Genomic DNA, 23,723 nt, shown 5'->3' on the forward strand with positions numbered 1-23,723 from the left:
TTTGCTGCATGGTATTTTGTTCCTCTGAGGAAACTAATAGCACACAAACCAACAGCCACACTTTGTCAGTTACTATCCAGGACAAAAGACCTCATACCCACAACATGCAGGATGAATGTGATATATGAAATATCATGCAGCAACTGTGAGAAGCATTACATAGGACAAACAAGCAGGAAACTCGCTACCAGAATACATGAGCGTCAGCTTGCAACAAAATGACACAGCTGGTCCTCCCTCATATCAATACACATTGACAACGTTAAAGCACTGGGACAGGCTAAATAAAGACAAGCTCAGGAATTCCTGGAGGCCTGATATTCATCCACTGGTTCCATAAATAAACATGTTGAAATAGACCCCATCTACAGCCTACTCCAGTACAAAACCGGATGTAGAACCACCCATCTCAACTGAAAGAGCTGTGTAAATTCAGGGCAGATCACAACGATGGCGCTTCATCCGGAGGCTACACAGCATTGATGATACCTCCTAGAAGGGAGACAAACTGTTTGCAAGAAAATCAACCAGCTTGGTGAACCAACTAACAACTACATCCACTGTTTCTAGGGCCACATCCTTAAATTTTTTGGGTGGATTATTACACCCTGGGGATTTATTGGCCTTTAATCCTAACAATTTCCCCAATACCATATCACTGCTAATACTGATTTCCTTAAGTTCTGCCTACACCCTCTGATCCCCCAACAGTTTGGGACATGACTTGTGTCCTCCTTTTATGAAGATGGAATCAAATATATATTTAATTGTTCTATTATCCATTTCTGACATGTCCTTACCAATCTTTACCATGTTTTGTCCTGCTTCACGAAATTTAAACTGCACCAATTCCTCAAGTCTATAGTTTGTTTGGGCCAATTTGTATGCCCCTTCCTTGAAAATAGTACTGTCCCTAATTTCCATTGATAGCAATGGATGAGCCTTTTCTACTTCATTTCTGTGCCAAACTGGAATGAACAATTGTTCGAGTTCTTCCATGCACTCTTTAAATGTTTTCCATTACCCATCCAATGTTATCGCTTTAAGTAATGGTCCCCAGTTTATCATAGCTAGCTTGCGTTTCATACTGTAGTAGTTTCATTTGTTTAGATTCAGTACCCTAGTGTCAGGATTACTTTCATCACTGCATTTTAATGAAGAATTTTATTACAGAATGGACCTCTTTCCAAGGGACCTCCTACAGCTAGATTGCCAATTATTCCTTTGTCATAACACCATTCTCAGTCTAGCATGATCTGTTCTCGAGCTGGTTCATCAATGTACTGATCCAGAAATACACCTTGTGTATGCTCCAGGAATTCCTCCTGTACGGTAGTGTAGTGATTCAATTTGCTTAATCAGTATGCAGATTAAAGTAGCCTATAATTACAGCTGTTACTTTATTGCATACATCTCAATCTGTATATGGGGGTGATGAGGGAAGTGGACTGGAAGCACAATTTGTGTCATGATCATATTGGCTGGTGTGTTCTGTCTCACTGGGATAACAGGCTGGTAAATAGCTATTTCCAGAGTCATCACAAAAATTAAAGATTTCAACAAAAATGTAGAATTCACTAAGTTACCTGGCATTTAGACCCAGATTTACAGAAACAATGTTTCCATGTTTTTGAACTTAAGAATTATGATTTACTATAAATGTATAGATTTTAACTACAGATAAACAATTATGAACTGTAGACATGTAGCCCTACTAAAATTCTAATCCCCTTGAAAATTCCCCCTTAGGCACACAGACAGACAGACAAATGAGCGGAGGGAAAGATTGGTCTCTGTTCACAGGGTTCACTGAGACGGTCCTTTCGGCTTCTTAGGACATAGAGATTTTTGATCTGTCTTCAGTTACTTTCATTTGCTTACAGAAGATACAGGATAGTTTGTTCAGACTTAAATCTCTTGACTTACTTGTTAAGTGCCAGTTTACAACAACTGCTAAAGGAAAAATAAACTGGCTTATGTTGGTTTTTACAGCAGAGAAAAGAGACCGCTCCTGGCCCTGCGGCTTCTCCTAATCTCATTCATAGCCCTAAGCTGTTCAACTGCCTGGGATTCAATCACATCGATGTTGGCAGGCAGGTGATCTTTAATCATCAATAATCAGTCACGAGTCCAATCAGCTACTTTTGGCCAATCAAAGCTCCATTCTTTGACAACACTTCTGTCTCTAGTTAATCTGCAAATTAGTTTTCTGTTTCTGCTTGAATGAGCATCTGTATATAAAGTTTAAAAATCTCACCAACATCAGGTTATAGTCCAATAGGTTTAATTGGAAGCACTAGCTTTCGGAGTGCTGCTCCTTCATCAGTTGGTTGTGGAGTACACAATTGTAAGACATAGAATTTATAGCAAAAGTTTACAATGTGATATAACTGAAATTATACGTTGAAAAATACCTCAATTGTTTGTTAAGTCTCTCATTTGTTAGAATGACCGTGTTAGTTTCACTACATGGTCAATCTAACAGATGAGAGACTGAGCAAACAATCAAGGTATTTTTCAATGTATAATTTGTTATATCACACTGTAAACATTTGCTATAAATTTTATGTCTTACAATTATTATTCCACAATCACCTGATGAAGTAGCAGAGCTCTGAAAGCCAGTGCTTCCAATTAAACCTGTTGGACTATAACCTGATGTTGTGTGTTTTTTTTTAACTTTGTACACCCTAGTCCAAAACTGGCATCTCCAAATCGTCTGTGTATACAGTACTTACAATGAGTGTCTGGTTTAAAAGTGCAGCAATCCCTCAACAATCCTTGGTCTTTAAAACCATTTTCCAAGTTAGTCTGCAATCAAATATGCAGCAGAATAAAGAGTCTTTACAGGTGGAGCAGGCTCGATGGATGAATAGTCTCCTCCTGTTTCTATTTCTTGTGCCCTTGTGAATGTTAAATATGGCTCGTTTTGACAGGTAAATTTATGGTGTTGACAGATAGCTAAATCCATGCCAAAGAAAGATTTATTAATTTTTTAAGTAACAACTTGTATAATAACACTTCTTGTCCTCTATTCTAAACTTTGAACACTTATGAATCAGTTTGACCACAGAAACTCCAGCCACTGTTTTCTATGAATACTATCGCTGGTTGACCATTAGCATTATATTTAGATAAGCTATTCTTTGGAAAGACCTAATTATTGTTTTGATTGATTTGCAGCTACATTTAAGAAGGAGCCATGTGGAAGTGGTACTCTGCAGATGAGTCGCCCCCAGTGCCAGCAGGGGTAAACATATCTTAAACAATTATGCAATTTCATGCAGTTGCACCTACCTTGACATAAAAAATGAGTAAACCTTCATTTTGACATTTTATTTGCTAAATAGTAGTTTATGAGCTGGATTTGCTGTGTGCTTTTGATTGTAGTTTTGGAAAACTGCATGCAAGAGTGCTTTTTGATGCATATAATTTGACAAGCAGTGACTGATTTGCCTCAGTTCTCTGGAACTTTCAACTGTCTTGAATTAAATTGCTGGTATCGAGCTGATTTGAGCACTCTTTTAAACTCCGTTAAATTTGTAAAATTTATCATCTTTATTATTGATTCTATATGATGATGCTTATTGTATGGTTTTTCATGATATCCATTCTGTGCAAATTTATTCAATAGGCAGCAAGTTCCCAGAAGAGCATTGGCAATCAGTCTGTGGCAGACTTAACTGAGCAGCTGGCTCAGAATGAGCAACTGGTATTGCAGCTGAAGGAGCTAATTCGGGAGAAAGATAACCAGCTTCAAGTGAAGGATCAGCTGCTTAAGGTAGTGATTTAACAATCCCAAGTTCATGTCTCTTTTGTCTTGTATTTAAGTGAATTGCTGCAACGCTCTGTATTTTGTGTGTGTACTGGTGATAGGACAGAATAGAATATCCTTTATTGTGACGTGTACTCAAGTACAGATGTACCGGAGTACAGTGAAAAGTTTTACAATGTCGCCTCTTATGGTGCCATCTTAGATACAAATCTTAGGTAAAAAATCACAGATACAAAAAGAGGAATAAAAAAGCAAAGTAGTTGAATGGCTTTACAAAAATAAAACATAATTAAAACGGTAGTCATTATAATCATTCCAACAAATTAAATGTAAATATTACGTTGCAGTAGCTAAGCACTGGGGCTTCCACATGTGGTCTGACCACCCGCATCAGACTCCAGTCCAACAACTGTCCTGCTCTGCTCCAAGCCTCCAGTCCACTCGCGTCAGCTTTCAGCTGCTCCAAGGTAAGTTTTCTCTAGGACTTGTCTCCCCTGGCTGGCCTCTGCTCCGGGACATACATTCTCTGGCCGGCCTCCGCTCTGGGGCTTGCTTCCTCACGGATGTGAGATTTTCTTCTGGGGCTTTCCAGCTCCTCCATTCCCCTTTGGGTAAGTCAAAGTCCTTAGTTGGAAAAGCAAAGAGAGAAAAAAGAAAAGGGTTGGTTGTTCAGTTCTGATCAGAAACCGCAAGTTTGGAGATGAAATAGAAGGTTCAAGACTGTTTTGTTTTGACTAACAGCCTGATCATGATTGAAAATAATTAACAGTGCCTCTCAAGTAATTTTTCATCTGATGAGTATGCTTATGATTAATTTAAATGATCAAATCTGGTTCTGACCCAGAAGATCACTGCTTCATGCATTGCTCCAAAATCCCGAGGCTGACATTCCTTCGGTGCAAAGAAAGTGGTGCATCTTTGCAAATGCTGTCTTTGGACAGGATGTTTAACTGAAGGTTTATCTGATGTCTCTGATACATGCAAATGATCCCATGACATTATTTCAATAAATATTGGCAGAAATTAATTTCATTATTGATAGAAGTGTGACTCAAGCCAGAACAGAACTGAATACTTAACATTCAGTTTATAAGGCTTTTACTAGAAACAGGGTGGAGGTGTTGCAGTCTTGGTCTTGCCTTTGAATGAAATACAGTTCCTGAATTAGAATCTGTATGGTTGCAGATGAGAAACAGGAAAGGAGCAGTGACCTCCAAATAGTGGGAAGGAAGTAGAGAGCATTTGTAGGCAGATTATTGAAATCTGCAGGACAATTAGGGTTGTGATAGTTGATGATTTCAATTACCATAGGGTAGAATGGGAAAAAGATAATATGGGACGCTGAAGGAAGGAAGTTCTGTTGGAGAAGTTTCTGGAACAGTAAGTTTCCAGTCCTGTCAGGGAGGGGGCTGTGCTGGATCTGTTCCTAGGAAATGAGACAGGCCAAGTGGAGAAGGTCAGACCCTATACAGACAATGAGCAAAACTAACGTCATTTACAAAATAGCGGGCAAGGACTGTAATAAACACTACATTGTTAAAACAGGCAGAAAACTAGCCACCAGGATGTATGAACATCAACTAGCCACAAAAAGACATGACCCTCTCTCACTAGTATCCTCACGTACGGATGAGGAAGGACACCACTTTGATGGGGACAATACAGCCATCCTAGGACAAGCCAAACAAAGACATGCACAAGAATTCTTAGAAGCATGGCATTCCAACCAGAACTTTTATTAACAAACACATCGAGTTAGACCCCATCTACTACCCCCTGAGAAAAGGAACAGGAAGTGACTTCTTCACAGGAAATGACATCACCACAGGAAATAACATCACCAACCCAAAGAAACCCAAGCATATAAATAGAAAGCAGGAATTTTCAGCATTGCTTCGCCTGAGGTCCATTGAAGATGTTACCTACCTAAGGTAACGAAACATCTGGAAATGAACCTTTCAGCTCAACAAGCAAACCTACATCCAAAACCTCAACCTGAGCTACAAATCTTCTCAAAGCTTGCTAAGGTCAGAGCATTTGGGAATTAGCCATCACAACATAATAAGGTTCAATATTAAGTTGGATAAGGATAAAAATCGGTCAATGATTAAGATCTCTGGCAAACTTTAGTGGTCTAAAAGTTGAGCTGGAGCAAATTGATCGGAAAGAGTTTCTTAGATAAAATAGTGAATTTTTTCAAGGGAGATGAATAGGGTGCAAGCTGGGTACATACCCATGAGAAATAAATAGAGATTTCCAAAACTAGAGTACCCTGGCTGACTAAGGATCATAAGAAAAAATAAGGAAGTAAAGGAGTCATATGATGTATACTGGAACAATAGTAGCGATAGAAATCAGGAAGGGTATCTCGAGTGCAGGAGAGACACTCAGGCTGGAATAAGAAAGTCTAAAAGGAAGCATGAGGAAAGGATATCAGACTGTGCTAAAACAAATATTAATATGTTTGAAGAATATTTTACTAATAAAAGATTAATGAAGGACAGAGTGGATCCACAAGGAACAAGCAGGGTAAGCTGCTCAGAGGATATAGCAGAGGTACTAAATGAATATTTTGCTTCTTTACCACATTAAAAGGGACAAGGGCCTAGTTGAAAATGTGGGTGATGAGCAACTGAACAGTGATAGAAAAGGAAGAGGTGCTAAAAAGGCCAGCACCATTCCAGATAAGATGCATCCTAGATTGCTGAGAGAGTTAAGGAGCAAATCTTGGAGCTATTGAAATTTTCCAGGCCCTTCTGAATATAGGATCAGTCCTGGGGGACTGGAGGATTGCAAATGTTGCACTGTTGTATAAGAAAGAGACAAAGGATAACCCAGGAAACTACAGACCTATCAGCTTAATATTGTGTGGAGTGTTCTGGGCGTAAGTTTGCTCGCTGAGCTGGAAGGTTCGTTTTCAGATGTTTCATCGCCATACTAGGTAATATCATCAATGAGCCTCCGTTAAAGCCTCCAATATGTCCCGCATTCTATTTATGTCCCATGTTCTATTTGTGTTTAGGTTTCCTTGCTTTGGTGATGTTATTTTCTGTATCAGTGATGCCATTTCAGGTTCTTTTTCCCAGAGGATGGTAGATGGTGTCCAAATCGATGTGTTTGTTTTTTTTATAGATATTTTTATTGGAGATTTAACATTTTTACAAGTTTACAAAAATAAACAAAACTCTCAAATACAAACATTGATATACAATTAAATCAAATATACAATAGCCAAAATTTAACAAAAGAAAAAATACAGAAAAAGAAAAAAAAACAAAACTCAACTGTCTACTAATCTAACCTACAACTAACCAGAGTGTATATTTAAGTCTCTTACATGCTCGGAATGTGTTAATATCAAATGTAATAAAACCCGTATTCGTGCGGGATTCCTCTCCTAAGGGGCTCTGGACCAGCCAGGTTTGTAATCTCAATTAAATAAAAACCCTTGTTAGGATAGCCAAAATATCTGTATTTATGTAATTCAAGAAGGGCTGCCATATTTTATAAAATAATTCGGTCTTTCGGTGCACCATATTTGTAAGGAAGTCAAGGGGAATACATTCCATAATTAGTCTGTGCCAATTTGAAAGTCCAAGGGGGCCCTCAGCCACCCAGTTCACCAAAATATTTTTCCTTGCCCAGAAAGAGAGAATAGAAAATAGTCTCTTCCCATACGTGTCCAGGGAGGGAAAGTTCGAAAAGCCCAAAAGGAGAGATACAGGTTCCACTTTAATTTCCGTTCCTAAAATTTCTGTCAGGGTACTTGCTACTTTAGTCCAATATCTACAGATCTTATGACAGGTCCATAGGCAATGTACAAGAGTGCCCACCTCTATTTTACATTTGGGACACAGTGGAGATGCTCCTGCCTTAAATTTTGCCAATCGAACCGATGCTATATGGGCCCTATGAAGTATCTTCAGCTGGATAGCCTGTGTTCTGTTACAGATAGTAATTCTTCTAGCGTTTTCCCAAATATCGTTCCATGTTTCTATAGAGATTTCTAGTCCCAAATCCTGATCCCATGTTTTATGCAGATTATCCATATCTCCCGATACTTCATCATGTAGTAAATGATAAATAGTACTGACGGAAGATACCTCCACTGGTCATAGGACACTACATTCTCTATCTGATTTATAAAGACTATCTAATAACGTAGCTGAAAATGTGTTGCTGGAAAAGCGCAGCAGGTCAGGCAGCTTCCAAGGAACAGGAGAATCGACGTTTTGGGCACAAGCCCTTCTTCAGCCCTTGGATGCTGCCTGACCTGCTGCGCTTTTCCAGCAACACATTTTCAGCTCTGATCTCCAGCATCTGCAGCCCTCACTTTCTCCTCTCTAATAACGTAGTCTTCTTCTGTATATAGTCTCGAATTTGGAAGTATCGAAAGAGGTCTCCATTAGGTAATCCGAATTTCTGACGCAGCTGTTCAAAAGACATCAGGACCCCATCTTTAAATAGGTCCCCTAGACATGAGATACCCCTGGATCTCCAGAGTTTAAAAGTGGCATCTGTAAACCCCGGTTGGAATCCCCATGCTCCCACTATCGGTGCATAGGGAGATGTTTTATGTGAATTACCCTCATTTTGCCGCATTATATTCCAAACCTTAATTGTGTTTAGTATTATAGGGTTTTTACAGTGATCTGTAATGATTTTCCTCTTGTCTGAAAATAAAAGGTTAATAAGTGGGTATTTTACTTGAGAGGCCTCGATGTCCATTCAGATTGGGTCTTGTCTGATCCACAATCAATCAGCTATGTAACTTAATAGGGAACTTAACTGATATTTCCTAAAGTCTGGGAAGTCCAATCCTCCCCTTGTCTGTGGAAGCTGTAGCTTCTTCAGTTTAATGAGGGGCCGTCTATGATTCCAGATAAAGGAACCCAGCCAGCCATATAATTTACGTAGAGCCAGCCTCGGCAGCATCACCGGAAGCATTCTCATAGGATATAGGAGACGGGGCAGGACATTCATTTTGATTAGTGCTATTCTACCCAACCAGGAAATTGGAAGGTCTCTCCATCGCTGGAGGTCCTGCCTTATCGTTTCCAGTAAATGCACAAAATTAGCCTTATACAACTGACCAAATACTGGGGTAATAAAAATGCCTAAATATAAGAAGCCGTCCAGGGACCAACGAAAGGGAAAAAGGGATCCGTCCACTAAGTGGGGTATCATAGCAAGGCCACCCATTGGCATAGCCTCCGATTTTGAAAAATTAATTTTATAGCCTGAGAATGCGCTAAATGTATTAATAACTTAGATTAGGCGAGGTACGGACATCAGAGGATTATTGAGGAATAGAAGAACATCATCTGCATAAAGAGTAATTTTATGTTTACCTGTACCAATCCTCGAGGCCATTATATTAGGATCAGCACGTATAGCTTCTGCTAGGGGTTCAATTATTAGCGTAAATAACAATGGCAAGAGAGGACATCCCTGATGGCAGCCCCTACCCACATTGAAGCTATCCGAACCTAATCCATTGGTAACCACAACTGCTTTGGGATCACTATACAATGTTGAGACCCATTTGGTAAACACCTGTCCAACGCCAAACCTTTCCAATGTGTAAAACAAATATGACCATTCAACCCTATCAAAAGCCTGTTCTGCGTCTAATGAAACTACTACTCCTGGTATCTTTCCCTGATGACAGGCTTGAATCATATTCAAAACCCTTCTAATATTATTGGATGATCTACGGCCCTTAATAAACCCCGTCTGATCCTCCTTTATAATATGTGGCAGTACCCTTTCTAGTCTCAATGCTAACGTTTTAGAAAGGGTTTTAAAATCTACATTTAGCAAGGATATTGGTCTGTATGACCTACAATTTTCTGGATCCTTTCCTTTTTTAAGGATAAGAGAGATATTTGCCTCTTTCAGCGAAGGCGGGAGACAGCCCTGACTATATGCATAGTTGAGGAGAAAGTGAGGTCTGCAGATGCTGGAGATCAAAGTTGAAACTTTATTGCTGGAACAGCACAGCAGGTCAGGCAGCATCCAGGGAACAGGAGATTCGACGTTTCGGGCACAGGCCCTTCTTCAGGACTCCTGAAGAAGGGCCTGTGCCCGAAACGTCGAATCTCCTGTTCCCTGGATGCTGCCTGATCTGCTGTGCTGTTCCAGCAATAAAGTTTCAACTATATGCATAGTTATACATGTCCATAAGTGGACCAGCCAATATTTCTGTAAATTCTTTATAGAATTCAGCTTGAAAGCCATCTGGGCCGGGTGCCTTACCACTCTGAAGTTGCCTAATTGCATCAAGTATTTCTTAGACTGTTAGAGGAGCATTTAGGACCGATACCTGTTCCGGAGTTAGGCCCGGAAAGGTCAAATTTTTAAAAAATGACTGCATCCTCCTAGTCCTGTCTTCACAATCCTGCGATTTATATAACTCAGAATAAAATTCTCTAAAGATCGCATTAATCTTTTTATGATCATGAGTCAAAATACCTGTACTTTCCTTGATAGACGTAATAGTCTGAGGGGCCTTTTTTTTTCTTTGCAAGAAATGCTAAGTATCTACCCGGTTTGTCGCCATATTCATATAACCTTTGTTTTGCAAATAATATTTCCCTCTTAGCCGTTTGAGTAAGCGTAGTGTTTAGAGCTGTCCTAAGAGCCGTAATCCTTTGCAATTTAATAATAGAAGGTCTATCAGTGTATGCTGTTTCAGCTGCTTTTAAGTGAGCTTCAAGCAGACGCTGTTGTTCTCTATTCAATTTTTTCTGGATTGCTGAGTAGGAGATGATCAAACCTCGCATGTAAACTTTGATGGTCTCCCACATCATTGATGGGTTGCTAGCCGTACCTGAATTAATTTCTAAAAAAGTTTTAAATTCTTGAGAGAAGTACTTTACAAATTTACTATCTTTCATTAGGAAGGGGTCCATATGCCAATGCTGAGGGGATGTCCCATTGTTCCTCGCCTTAGTTTCCATTTATACAGCAGCGTGGTCAGAAATTGCTATACTACCTATTTTACAGGACGATATGGAATTTTAAAAAATCGAGGGGGCAAAAAACATATCAATTCTGGTATGACATTTATGTGGATTGGAGTAGAAAGAAAAATCTCTGCCCTGTGGATGAAGACATCTCCAATCATCTACTAATCCTGATTCTTTGTTCAGATCCACCAATTGTCTAGATCTGGGAGATACTCCTGCAGTACTCTTGGGAATCCAATCTATTTCCGGATCCATAATACAATTAAAGTCTCCCCCTATAATTGTATGACGGGCACCAAAAGCCATCAATTTTGAAAAGGCTTCCGTTATCCGTTATAAATTTAAAGGGGTGTGCCGGGAAGCAGTACAAATTTAAAATCCCATATTCCTCTCCGTTTATAAGGGCTTTAATCAAAATATATCGTCCAGATTCGTCTTTTATCTGATTTAGGATTTTGAAAGAGAAATTCTTCCGAACAAGAATAACAACTCCCCTGCTTTTTGAGGTAAAAGAAGAAAAAAAGGCCTGATCAAATCCACCCTGTCGTAGTTTCAAGTGTTCTTTATCCGACAGATGTTTCTCCTGTAGGAGAGCTGTATCAACTCTTTCTTTCTTGAGATTTGATAATATTTTCTTCCTTTTGACTGGCGAATTACTCCCCTTGACATTCCAGGTGCACCACTTAACTGACTGATCAGCCATAATCATCCGGGCAAATCCGAGACCCCTCGGAAGGGGAAACCCTATCCAGAACATCCCGAGCATAGAGCATATAAAATTTACAAAAATAAAGGCTCTCTAATACACTCACAACAGTATAATAAAAAACTATTTCTAAATAATTAAATAAAACATATTTAAGTGGCGATTTTCCCCCTTGTTCCCAGGGGGTGTCATTTCCTTTCCAAAAGTCCATCATATCCTCTGCCAACCAATGCCCCACCCTTGACCCAGGCGCTCCTCAATAAAATGAGGAGAATTCAGATATAATACAAAGCTAGAGTTAACAGTGAGCTCCCTACCCCCACCCATACCAACACCTGGATGTATTTGGTAATGTTAATACCATATATAAACATATAACTACCTCAACAAATAATAATTAAATATAATAATACAAAATAACAAGGGAAAAACAACCCCGCTCCTAAAGACAGAGGTAAAATAGAATAAGGTAACCACCTCCTCCCACCAACATTAACCAAAGCCCCCGGCTCATATGCACACATATATACATAAAATAATAAAAGAAAACAACCCCAAGGGGGGGGAGAAAATCTAATCCCTCTCCCCACCCCCCCATGATAATATTAAACAGTAAGGTAAGAAAAAAGAAAAAAAGGGGGGGGATATAAACCAAAGCGGGGGGAAGGGCAAACCAACATCCATTATCTCTTACAATTTATCTAAGAGAGTCCAAGAATTCCTTAGCCTTTTCTGGTGATCCGAAGTTATACAAGGATCCTTCATGGTTAAAGCGTAGCGTCGCTGAGTAGTGTAAGGAGTATTGAATATTTAAGTCCCTTAAACGCTGCTTCGCCTCGTCGAATGCCTTCCTCTTTCGGACCAGAGGTAGGGAAAAGTCCTGGAATTACATGATCTTGGATCCTCTGTAGATCATAGCTTGGGGGTCTTTTCCAAGATTTCTAGAAGCTTCTGGGAATATCTGCCTCATCCTATAGCTCTGCAGCCGGAACATGACCGGGCATGGGCGCTGGTTCGAGCCGGGCCCGCGCATTGCAACCCGGTAGGCCCATTCCACCCTTACCTGGCCTGATCCAGCTTCCAGATTTAAAAGCTGTGGCAGCCACTGCTCGAGGAGCGCTGTAAGCTGGCCTTCCTCTTCCCGTTCGGGAAGGCCCAGCAAACGAATATTTTTTTGATTATCGAGGTCGTCAATGTAATTCTCTAAGGTCCGGACTCGCTGTTCGAGAGTTCGGACCTGATCCACGGCCGATTGCGCTGTCGTTTCGGAGGTCGCGGCCTTTAACTCCGCCCCTCCAACTCGGCGCTCGATTTCCTGGATGTCTCGGTCGTGCTTCTGCAGCGCGGCCGAGAGTGAGTCCCATCGATTTCGGGATTCTTCAATAAAAGCGTCGATCTTCGCATCCAGTTTGGAGATCATTTCCACAAGGCTTGTCACTGTAGGTAAGTCCCCCGGGGCGGCTGTGGACGCCTCAGCTGCAGCTGGAGAGGGTGGGGGAGGGGTTCCTGCTTGCTGAGAGCTCCGGGGTCCCTTCCCTTTGGTCATTTTCACTAAATATTAGATTGTTTAAATGTAATACTAAGCAACTAATTAAATTAAACAGCTATTATAAATGATTTGGTGAGTGTGGTGGGGGTGGGTGACTCACTTTACCCAAGTCTTGGGAGGAGCACTATAGACTCAGACTTGCTGGGTCGCCGCCATCTTGGATATCCCGATGTGTTAGTTGACAGAGTTCCGGTTGGAATGCCATGCTTCTAGGAATTCTTGTCCATGTCTCTGTTTGCCTTGTCCTAGTATGAATGTATGGTCCCAGTCAAAGTGATGTACTTCCTCATCTGTATGTAAGGGCACGAGTGATAATGGGTCATGTCTTTTTGTAGCTAGTTGATCTTCATGTATCCTGGTGGCTAATTTTCTGCCTGTTTGTCCAATGTTGTGTTTGTTACAGTTCTTGCAAGGTATTTTGTAAATGACATTTGTTTTGCTTGTCTGTATAGGGAGTTTCAAGTTCATTAGCTGCTGTTTTAGTGTGTTGGTGGGTCTGTGGGCTACCACGATGCTAAGAGGTTTGAGTAGTCTGGCAATCATTTCCAAGATGTCTTTGATGTAGGGAAGGGTGGCTACAAATCTTCTGAAAGCTCACTAATTATGTCGAGGTGCCAGTGTTGGACTGGGCTGGACAAAGTCAGAAATCACACAATGCCATGTTATTAATACAACTGGTTTACCTGAGATCACAAGCTTTTGGAGTGCTGCTGCTTCATCAAGTGAAGTGAAGGGAAGCAGACAAGTACAGAGCATGCAGAAAGATAATAGTGGGCGGCATGGTGGCACAGTGGTTAGCACTGCTGCCTCACAGCGCCTGAGACCCGGGTTCAATTCCCGCCTCAGGCAACTGACTGTGTGGAGTTTGCACGTTCTCCCCGTGTCTGCGTGGGTTTCCTCCGGGTGCTCCGGTTTCCTCCCACAGTCCAAAGATGTGCAGGTCAGGTGAATTGGGGTAAATGTAGGGGTATGGGTGGGTTGCGCTTCGGCGGGTCGGTGTGGACTTGTTGGGCCGAAGGGCCTGTTTCCACACTGTAATGTAATCTAATCTAATGTAATCTAATCTAATCTAGATAATTCCAGGTAATTAAGAACGTCAAAAAGTAAGTGCAAATTGTAAGTGGAATGTCAACAGGTTGAATAACAAGTCTTTACAGGTGATCAAACTGTTCAGATGGTGTGAGTAAAGTGTCAACAGCTGAATAGTAAGTGAAGAGATGACCTATGACCTGATTAATAAATGCAGAGAGATAATTACAGTCTTATTACAATCCACTATCTTATTTTTGATTATTTGTAATTATTTCTGTGCCTTAATTAATTTATACTTGTCTTTTAACACACTTAATGACGTAGAATTATCTTGCCTTTATTTCTCTGTATATAAATTCTGCCCTTGTGCACTTTCCTCCACTTCATGTGACGAAGAAGCAGCGCTCCAAAAACTTGTGATTTCAAATAAACCTGTTGGACTATAACATGGTGTTGTGAAATAATTGTTCAGAAGATTTCGAGAATCCTTGCTTTTATAAATAGAAGGCATAGAGTATAAGAGCAAGTAGGTGATATTACACCTCTACAAATAATTGGTCAGACCACGTTTGAAGTATTGTGTTCTGTTATGGATACCTTATTTAAAGAAGGATGTTAAACCCCTGAAGATAGTTCAGAGGAGACTTGCCAGAATGATATCAGGACTGAAGGATGTTAGATACAAGAAAAGATTAGAGAGACTGGGTTTATTCTCATAGTCATAGAGATGTCCAGCACGGAAACAGATTCTTTGGTCCAACTCATCCATGCTGACCAGATATCCTAACCTAATCTAGTCCCAGTTGCCAGCACTTGGCCCAAATCCCTCTAAACCTTTCCTGTTCATGCAGATGTCTTTTAATGTTGGAATTGTGCCAGTCTGTACCATTCCATACACGCACCACCCTCTGCGTGGAAAAACTTGCCCCTTAGGTCCCTTTTATATCGTGCCTCTCTCACCCAAAACCTATGCCCTCTAGTTCTAAACTCCTTCACCCCAGGGAAAAGACCTTGTCTATTTATCCTATCCATGCCCCTTATGATTTTATAAAGTTCCATAACGTCACCCTTCAACCTCCGACGCTGTACGGAGAACACCCTCAGCCTATTTAGCCTCTCCCTGTAGCTCAAATCTTCCAACCCTGGCAATGTCCTTGTAAATCTTTTCTGAATCCTTTCCAATTTCACATCGTCCTTCTGATAGGAAGGGGACCAGAATTGCACGCAATATTCCAAAGATGGCTTAACTAATGCCCTGTACACCGCAACATTAGATTAGATTAGATTACATTCCCTACAGCGTGGAAACAGGCCCTTCGGCCCAACAAGTTCACACTGACCCTCCGAAGAGTAACCCACCCAGACCCATTTTCCTTTGACTAATGCACCTAACACTATGGGCGACTTCTATACTTAATGCTCTGACCAATAAAGGAAAGCATACCAAACACTTTCTTCACTAACCTATCTACTTACGACTCCCCTTTCAAGGAACTATGAACCTACACTCCAAAGTCTCTTTATTCAGCAACACTCCCCAGGACCTTACCATTAAGTGTATAAGTCCTGCTCTGATTTGCTTTTCCAAAATGCAGTACCTCTCATTTATCTAAATTAAACTCTATCTGCCATCCCCAGTCCATTGGCCTATCTGATCAAGATCCTGTTGTACTCTGAGAGAAGCTTCTTTACTGTCCACTACACCTCCAATTTTGGTGTTATCTGCAAACTTACTAATGTTACAACATGGTGTAAACCCCTCTGCTAATTTAAAACTAGCAACACAGAAAAGATTTATCCCGTGCAGTAATCTGAAAATTTAAAAGGTCAAGAAATACTTAAAGTAAAAATTAACTTTTTTTTTCTTAAAGTAATAACCGAGAATAATTATCTAACAACTATTTACAACTTCTTCCTCTAACCTATCTTTTACTTTCCCCTCTACAATACTGGTCTGATAAAAATCCTGATTAAGATTTACAAAACAAAACTTCTTATCTCAAAACTAGGCAGCTTTAGTTCTTCTCTGTATTCCTGTCTTTTCTTCTTGGGGATTCTGCTTCACTGGTTACTGATCGATAAAAGTACCTTTAAGAGAGCTATTTTTTGGGCAGTCTTTTTACATGCTGGTGGCTTGGCAGTTCTCCTCCCAACTGTTCAATTTTCCCCAGTCTTATACCCCCAAAGCAACAAATTGTGTCATTTGCTTTTAAGATTGTCAATGTACTCAGTTCAAACTTGTTTGAAGGTTGGTATTTGGGGTATAATTTAAACTGGTCAAAATCAAATTTGTTTTTGTCTCCAGGCAAATTGAGTTGTTTGACCAAATGTTACATTATATCTCATTCAGAACACTTGATGCTGTCATGGCTCGCTTTTAACTCTCTCATAGGTACAGTGTACCCACAGCTTCATAACACTAATTATACCTCTTTTGTTCGCATCCAAATCATTTCTATAAATGACGAAAAGCAGTGGACCCAGCACCGATCCTTGTGACACACCACTGGTCACAGGCCTCAGTATGAGAAGCAACCCTCAACCATCACCCTCTGTCTTCTACTTCGATGGCTACTTCTTCCTATATTCCATGAGTTCTAACCTTGCTAATCAGTCTCCCATGAGGAACCCAGTCGAATGCCTTACTGAAGTCCATATAGACCATCTCCACCGCTCTGCCCTTAACAATCCTCTTTGTTACTTCTTCAAAAAGCTCAATCAAGTTTGTGAGGCATGATTTCCCATGCATGAAGCCATGCTGACTATCCCTAACCAGTCCTTGCCTTTCCAAATACATGTCAATACTATCCCTCAGGATTCCCTCCAACAACCTGCCCACCACCGATGTCAGGCTCACTGGTCTATAGTTCCCTGGCTTTTCCTTATTACCTTTCTTTCTGCTTGGAACAAAGAAGATTAGATTAGATTACTTAGTGTGGAAACAGGCCCTTCGGCCCAACAAGTCCACACCGACCCATACCCCTACAATTACCCCTTTAACCTAACACTACGGGCAATTTAGTATGGCCAATTCACCTGACCCGCACATCTTTGTGACTGTGGGAGGAAACCGGAGCACCCGGAGGAAACCCATGCAGACACGGGGAGAATGTGCAAACTCCACACAGTCAGTCGCCTGAGTCAGGAATTGAACCCGGGTCTCTGGCGCTGTGAGGCAGCAGTGCTAACCACTGTGCCACCGTGCCGCCCACCATTGAGGTGACATAACTGAGGTGTTCAAAATTATGAACAATTTTGACATGGTAAAAAAGGACATTCTGTTTCCACAAGTTGGTATGTCAGTAACTAGGGGTCACAATTTCAAGATTGGCAGCAAGAGAGCTAGGAGTGTACTTGCAACTACACCAGAAGATCAGTTAATTCCTCAAGAGCCTCTGCTATCCAGTTAGATCACGGCTGATCTGAGTCTTAACTCCTTGTGCCACCTGCCTTTGTTCCATAAACATTAACAGCCTGACCCACTAAACATGTATATCACAATCCTAATAAAACCTTTGATTAAAATTACTGTCCTGGAGCAATCAACTTTGAAGTGGAGTATTATACAAATTTCACACTTTTGCAATGTAACAATTAATTTGGTTTACTACAGGAAGACAAAGAAGCCTTTGAAGCAAAAATTTCCAAAATGAAGCTGCAGACAAAGGCAAAGGTCACATCACTTTCTGCCCAGCTGGAAGATGTGAAGAAGCAACTAGGTGCTTCTAGTGTTAAAGAGCAGACAACTGGAAAACACAAGGTATGGCATGTTACTGCTATTTTCTATACTTAGTGACTGGGAATAAGGTGGCAACCTGCCGAGGAGGGACTTTGCAGGCAACAGAAAACAGATTCTATGTGGACAATCATTATATTAAAATGGGAGCATATATTGTACTTTCACAAAGTCTTGTCTGAGTTAATGTTCACATTAGTTTAAGTGATATGTTGATAATTCCATTGTGGCAGAAATAAACGGCACATGTTCAAAATAAAGGAACCAAAGAGGAAATGAGAAGGATTTACTTCTGTTAGATTTTGCATGCCTTAAAGGATATCATGATCTTTGGAAAGAAATTATATACCTAAAATGGAAAGATCTGGCGAGACTGCACTTGGAATATTGTGTTCAGTTCTGGTTGCTTCATTGGAGGAAGGATGTGGAAGCTTTCGAGAGGGTGCAGAGGAGATTTACTAGGACTGGAAGGCATGTTTTATGAAGAAAGATTGAGAAGGCTCAGACTTTTCTTATTGGAGTGAAGAAGGATGAGAAGTGACTTGATAGATGTGAACAAGATGTTGAGAGGCATAGATAGAAGTGGATAGCCAGAGACTTTTTCCCAGGGCGGATATGGCTATCATGAGGGGGCATAATTTTAAGATGATTGGGGAAAGGTTTAAGGGAGGTGTCAGAGGTAGGCTTTTTACACAGAGAGTGGTGGGTGTGTGGAATGCACTGCTCACAGTGGTAGTAGAGCCAGATACAATAGGGACATTTAAGCATCTCTTGGATATGCACATAGATATTAGTAAAAAGGGTATGTAAATTATCTTAGATTAGATTAGATTACATACAGTGTGGAAACAGGCCCTTCGGCCCAACAAGTCCACACCGACCTGCCGAAGCGCAACCCACCTAGACCCATTCCCCTACATTTACCCCTTCACCTAACACTACGGGCAATTTAGCATGGCCAATTCACCTAACCTGCACATTTTTGGATTGAGGGAGGAAACCAGAGCACCCGGAGGAAACCCACACAGACACCGGGAGAATGTGCAAACTCCACACACCTGAGGCAGGAATTGAACCCTGGTCTCTGTGCCATCATGCCGCCCAAAAATTAATTTGAACTTAGAGTAGGATAAGAGATCGGCACAATATCGAGGGCCGAAGGGCCTGTACTATGCTGCACTGTTCTATGTTCTATCTGCATGGCTGTGGGGAATGAACAAGGAAGTATAACTTTTCCAAAGAGATGACTCAGGCGTGTAGAGTCATAGAGATGTACAGCGTGGAAACTGACCCTTCGGTCCAACTTGTCGATGCCAACCAGATACCTAAATAAATCTCATCCCATTTGTCAGCATTTGGTCCTTATCCATTAAAACCCTTCCTATTCATAGATCCATCCAGATGCCTTTTAAATGTTGTAATTGTACCGGCTTCCAACACGTCCTCTGACAGCTCATTCCATACATAGACCACCCTCTGTGTGAAAAGGTTGCCCCTTCGGTCCCTTTTAAATCTTTTCCGTCTCATCTTAAACCTATGTCGTCTAGTTTTGGACTCCCCTGAGGAAAAGATCTTGACTATTGATTCTATTTATGCCCCTCATGATTTTATAAACTTCTGTAAGGTCAACCCTCAGCCTCTGCTGCTCCAGGGAAAATAAACCGAGCCTATTAAGTCTCTCCCTGTCATTTAAACCCTGGAAACATTCTTGTATATCTTTTCTGAATCTTTTCAGGTTTCACCAACATCCTTCCTATGGCAGGGCAACCAGAAATGAACGCAATATTCCAAAAGTGACCTAACCAATGCCCTTATATAGCTGCAGCATGACCTCACAACTCCTATACTCAATACAGCGACCAATAAAGGCAAGCGTACTGTATCCTTCAATATATTGACATTCTCTAGATTATTCATCCCAGACCTCAGCATCAGTCATGTGCTTCTCCTTGGTGAATATTGATACAAAGTACTCATTCAGGGGCTCTCCTATTTCTTGTGACTCCACTTATAATTTCCTTCCTTTGTCCTTGAGTGGACCTATTCTTTTCCTTGCTACCCTCTTCTAGTAAATGCATAAAAAGCCTTGGGATCTGCGTTGGTGTTGTTTGCTAAATTCGATTCATGGCTCCTTTTAGCATTCCTAATCTGCGTTCAAGTTCCTTCCTGATTTCTCTATACTCTTCGGGGCTTTATCAGTTTGTAGTTCCTAGACCTATCATATGCTTCCTTTTTCTTTTTGACTAAGCTTGTACTCCATGCCCAAGCCGGTGGATTATAAGAGTTGGCAAACCATATTGCAGCTATATAAAACCTTTGTTAGTCTGCATTTGGAGTCTTGTGTGACATTTTGGTCACCACACTACCTGAAGGACATGGAAGCTTTGGAGACAGTGCAGAGAAGGTTCACGAGGATGTTGCCTGGTTCTGAGGACATTGGCTCTGGGGAAAGGTTAAATGGCTAGCATTGTTTTCACTGGAAGGACGGCAGCTGAGAGGAGACCTCATACAGGTCTATCGAATTATGAGAGGCATAGATACGGTGGATAGTCAGAGGCTTTTTTCTGGAGTTGAAGTTTCAATTACAAGGAGGCACAGGTTCAAGGTGAGAGGGGGAAAGTTTAATGGAGATGTGCGAGGGAAGTTCTTCACACAGAGAGTGGTAGGAGCGTGGAACGCACTACCAGAACAGGTGGTGGAAGCAGGCACATTGACGACATTTAAGAGGCATCTGGATAGATACATGAATAGGGACAGAATAGAGGGATATGGACTGAATAAGGACAGGAGATTTGTTATTTAGTGTGGTTAGGGATTGATGATCGGCACAGGCTTGGAGGGCTGAAGGGCCTGTTCCTGTGGTGCACTTCCGTTTGTTCTTTTGTACCAAACGCCACCTTCACTATCCAGACTACCTGCGACTCCACTTTCAAGGAGTTATGAACCTGCACTCCAAGGTCTCTTTGTTGGGCAACAGTCCCCATGATCATTAAGTGTGTTAAGTCCTGCCCTGGTTTGGCTTATCAAAATGTAGCACCTCACATTTATCTAGATTAAACTCCATCTGCCACTCCTTAGCCCATTGGCCCATTTGATCAAGACCCTGTTGTATTCTGAGGTAAACTTCTTGGTTGTCCATGACACCTCCAATTTTGGTGTCATCTGCAAACTTAGTAAACATGCCCCCTGTATTCACATCCAAATGATTTATTTAAATGACCCAGCACCAATCCTTGAGGCACACCACTGGTCACAGGCCTCTTGTCTGAAAAGCAACACTTCACCACCAACCTCTGTCTCCAGCCTTCAAGCCAATTTTGTAATTATCCAAATGGCTAGTTCTCCTTGTTTCCATATGATCTAACCTTGCTAACCAGCCTACCATGTGGAACCTTGTCAAAAGCCTTACTGAAGTCCATATAGACAATGTCTGGCTCGCTGCTTTCTTCAAGGCAAAAGTGAGGACTGCAGATGCTGGAAATCAGAGTCTAGATTAGATTGGTGCTGGAGAAGCACAGCAGGTCAGGTAGCATCCGAGGAGCAGGAAAATCAATGTTTCGGGCAAAAGACCTTCATCAGGAACCTAATCTAATCTAGACTCTTATTTCTAGCATTTTCTTCAGTCCTCCTGTGATTTGTTGTTTCCTTTGCTGTAAACTTGCCTGATCTTTGAAAGGTAGCCTTGCCCTGTTGTCACGCACATCTCCTGAATTTTAATCTGAGTGTATAAACAATAATTTGCGATATAGAAACTGTTCCTAGCAGCACAAAGTTCAGTAAGCAAAGGACATAAACTAATGGTGATTGTGAAAGGAGCTGGAGGAGATCTGAGAAATCTACATGGCACCTTATGATTTGGAATGCATTGCTTGGAAATATAATGAAAGTATATTCAGTCATAAATTCCAGGATAGAATTTGATACTACGTAATAAAAATTTGTAAAATTCGATGTTAAAAGAAAGGGATTGAGAATAACTTGATAGTGTTTTCAAAGAATTAATACAGGGAGTAGGCTGAATGATGGCCTCTTGTGTTAGATCATTCTAAATTGTCATTTCTGATTTATGAAAGGAACTAAACGATCATTGAGTATTTAAGCAGTAATAAAAAACCTATAGTAAATTAGAAATAAAATGTGAAAATGCTAATGAAATTAAATGGATACATTTTCATGTGTGGTTTAATTATAGCAATCAAGTGATGGTGATCAGGAACATGCAGCTGCCAATAGGGGTAAAATATTAATGTTGAGGAAAAAGGTTGAAGAGTTGGAAACACAAATTATGAAAAAAGATACAGAATTGAAGAAGACGGTAAGATTTTAAAAGCATCTGTTTACTTGCGTAGGAATCTATGAATTGCAAATTATGACATCCTAATTTTAAATAACTTCTAGCTTACAGAACTAGAAGCACAGTTGCAACGTGGTTCCAATATGGACATGATGCTTGCTGAGAAGGACAAAAAACTGGCTGAAAAAGAGGCCTATATCATTGAGCTTCAGTTAGCTGCTGTTTCGAATCATGGACCTCAACAAGTAACACTGCCTAGTGAAGAAATTGAGGTGAGTGATAAGGAGAACTCATTGCAGCATTTGCATTTATACACTTTTTCGATCGCTTTCATTAGAGAAAACTTTGTTTCATGATTCATAATGCTACTTTGTTCCGGTATCAAGCAGCTATTGTGGTTTTAAGATGGTTAAATAGTTTGTCATATTTAGGAATTTGCTTTTCTTTTAATACATGGATCCAAGAGAAAAGTTCAATTTATCTTCACTTGAGGGCAGTTAATATTGATTTGTGCATTATGTTAACTTTTTTTGTGAACTGTTCTCTATCCTTGTGTTTGTTTTGTGACATTTTCAGTCTACGTAAGTTTCACTTAAGAGTAAAATGTCTTTAGGTCTTTAGTGTTAGTACAGGTAAAGAGATCTCAAGAAGGATGTTAAATTTCTGTAGACGTTGAGGATTGAGTTAAGTAGAGAAGAATTATTAAACTGTTTGAAGCTAAATGCATTGCATTCTTTGTTGAAGATCTAGAAGATTAAAGACTTAGAAGTTCTTAATGCGTGGTTGCATTCGAAAGGAAGGACGTTGCTTTTATTACTGACTGCTGGCTGTGGCCAGTTTCTCCTTATGAAATACATTTTAGCTGGATTTTATGGTCAGCAGGAAAGCAAAGGTGCTCATTACTGACATCAAAGAAGTCATGATTTGGAGATGCCAGTGTTGGACTGGGGTGTACAAAGTTAAAAATCACACAACACCAGGTTAGAGTCCAACAGGTTTAATTGGAAGCACACTAGCTTTCGGAGCGACGTTCCTGCATCACCTGATGAAGGAGCGTCGCTCCGAAAGCTAGGAGCGTCGCTTCGAAAGCTAGTGTGCTTCCAATTAAACCTGTTGGACTATAACCTGGTGTTGTGTGATTTTTAACTTTGGACATCAAAGAAGGTTGCTTACAAAGATCTAGTGATTGCTGAGGCATGGATTCCTTTTCTTTCTGATTGCAATTTAAATCTGATACGAAATCAACTGGATCTCCAGATATGCAACAACGTCGATGTCTGTAAGCAATCAATCCTATTGAAATATTCTCACAGCAAGCCATGGTGATTAAGACACTGGATTCCTTTCATTTAGCTTGGCAGTTTTGCAGTTAATAATTAAGATAAGGTAAAATTTGAATAAAATTAGCTCATTTTAGAAATATCACTTGCTGGCATTTGGACGGGTTATTGTGGTGTTGGGTAGTGTCCCTACCTCTGATCCAGGAAGCAGAGGTTCAAGTCCAACATGTTCCAGACGTGTAACAATAAGGTTGATTAATAATATCTAAAATTAGCTTTTCTGGGCTGATGTGTTACATAATTTTGAAATTAATACAATAATATCTAACTTTTTCCATGTGTCACAATTTTGTTTTTAAAAGGTACATTCATAGGATAAG

The 23,723-nt window shown here is 40.6% G+C and overlaps 1 protein-coding gene across 10 annotated transcripts in view; it reads left to right on the plus strand.

The window, feature by feature from the left end:
• The window catches only part of LOC122554676 (uncharacterized), a 282,146-nt gene that overhangs the window by 12,468 nt on the left and 245,955 nt on the right, over window positions 1-23,723 (plus strand). For all 10 annotated transcript variants that reach the window (XM_087996227.1, XM_087996232.1, XM_087996228.1 and 7 more), the window contains exons 2-6: window positions 3,184-3,250; window positions 3,635-3,781; window positions 17,647-17,793; window positions 21,962-22,084; window positions 22,168-22,335. In XM_087996227.1, the coding sequence (XP_087852353.1) occupies window positions 3,203-3,250; window positions 3,635-3,781; window positions 17,647-17,793; window positions 21,962-22,084; window positions 22,168-22,335 (633 nt within the window). In that variant the 5' untranslated portion in view covers window positions 3,184-3,202. The remainder of the gene's footprint in view (window positions 1-3,183; window positions 3,251-3,634; window positions 3,782-17,646; window positions 17,794-21,961; window positions 22,085-22,167; window positions 22,336-23,723) is intronic.

The sequence above is a fragment of the Chiloscyllium plagiosum genome, unplaced genomic scaffold (assembly GCF_037043375.1).
Source record: "Chiloscyllium plagiosum isolate Xiang-an unplaced genomic scaffold, Cpla_swu_hap1 HiC_scaffold_18, whole genome shotgun sequence".
Lineage (NCBI taxonomy): Eukaryota > Metazoa > Chordata > Chondrichthyes > Orectolobiformes > Hemiscylliidae > Chiloscyllium > Chiloscyllium plagiosum.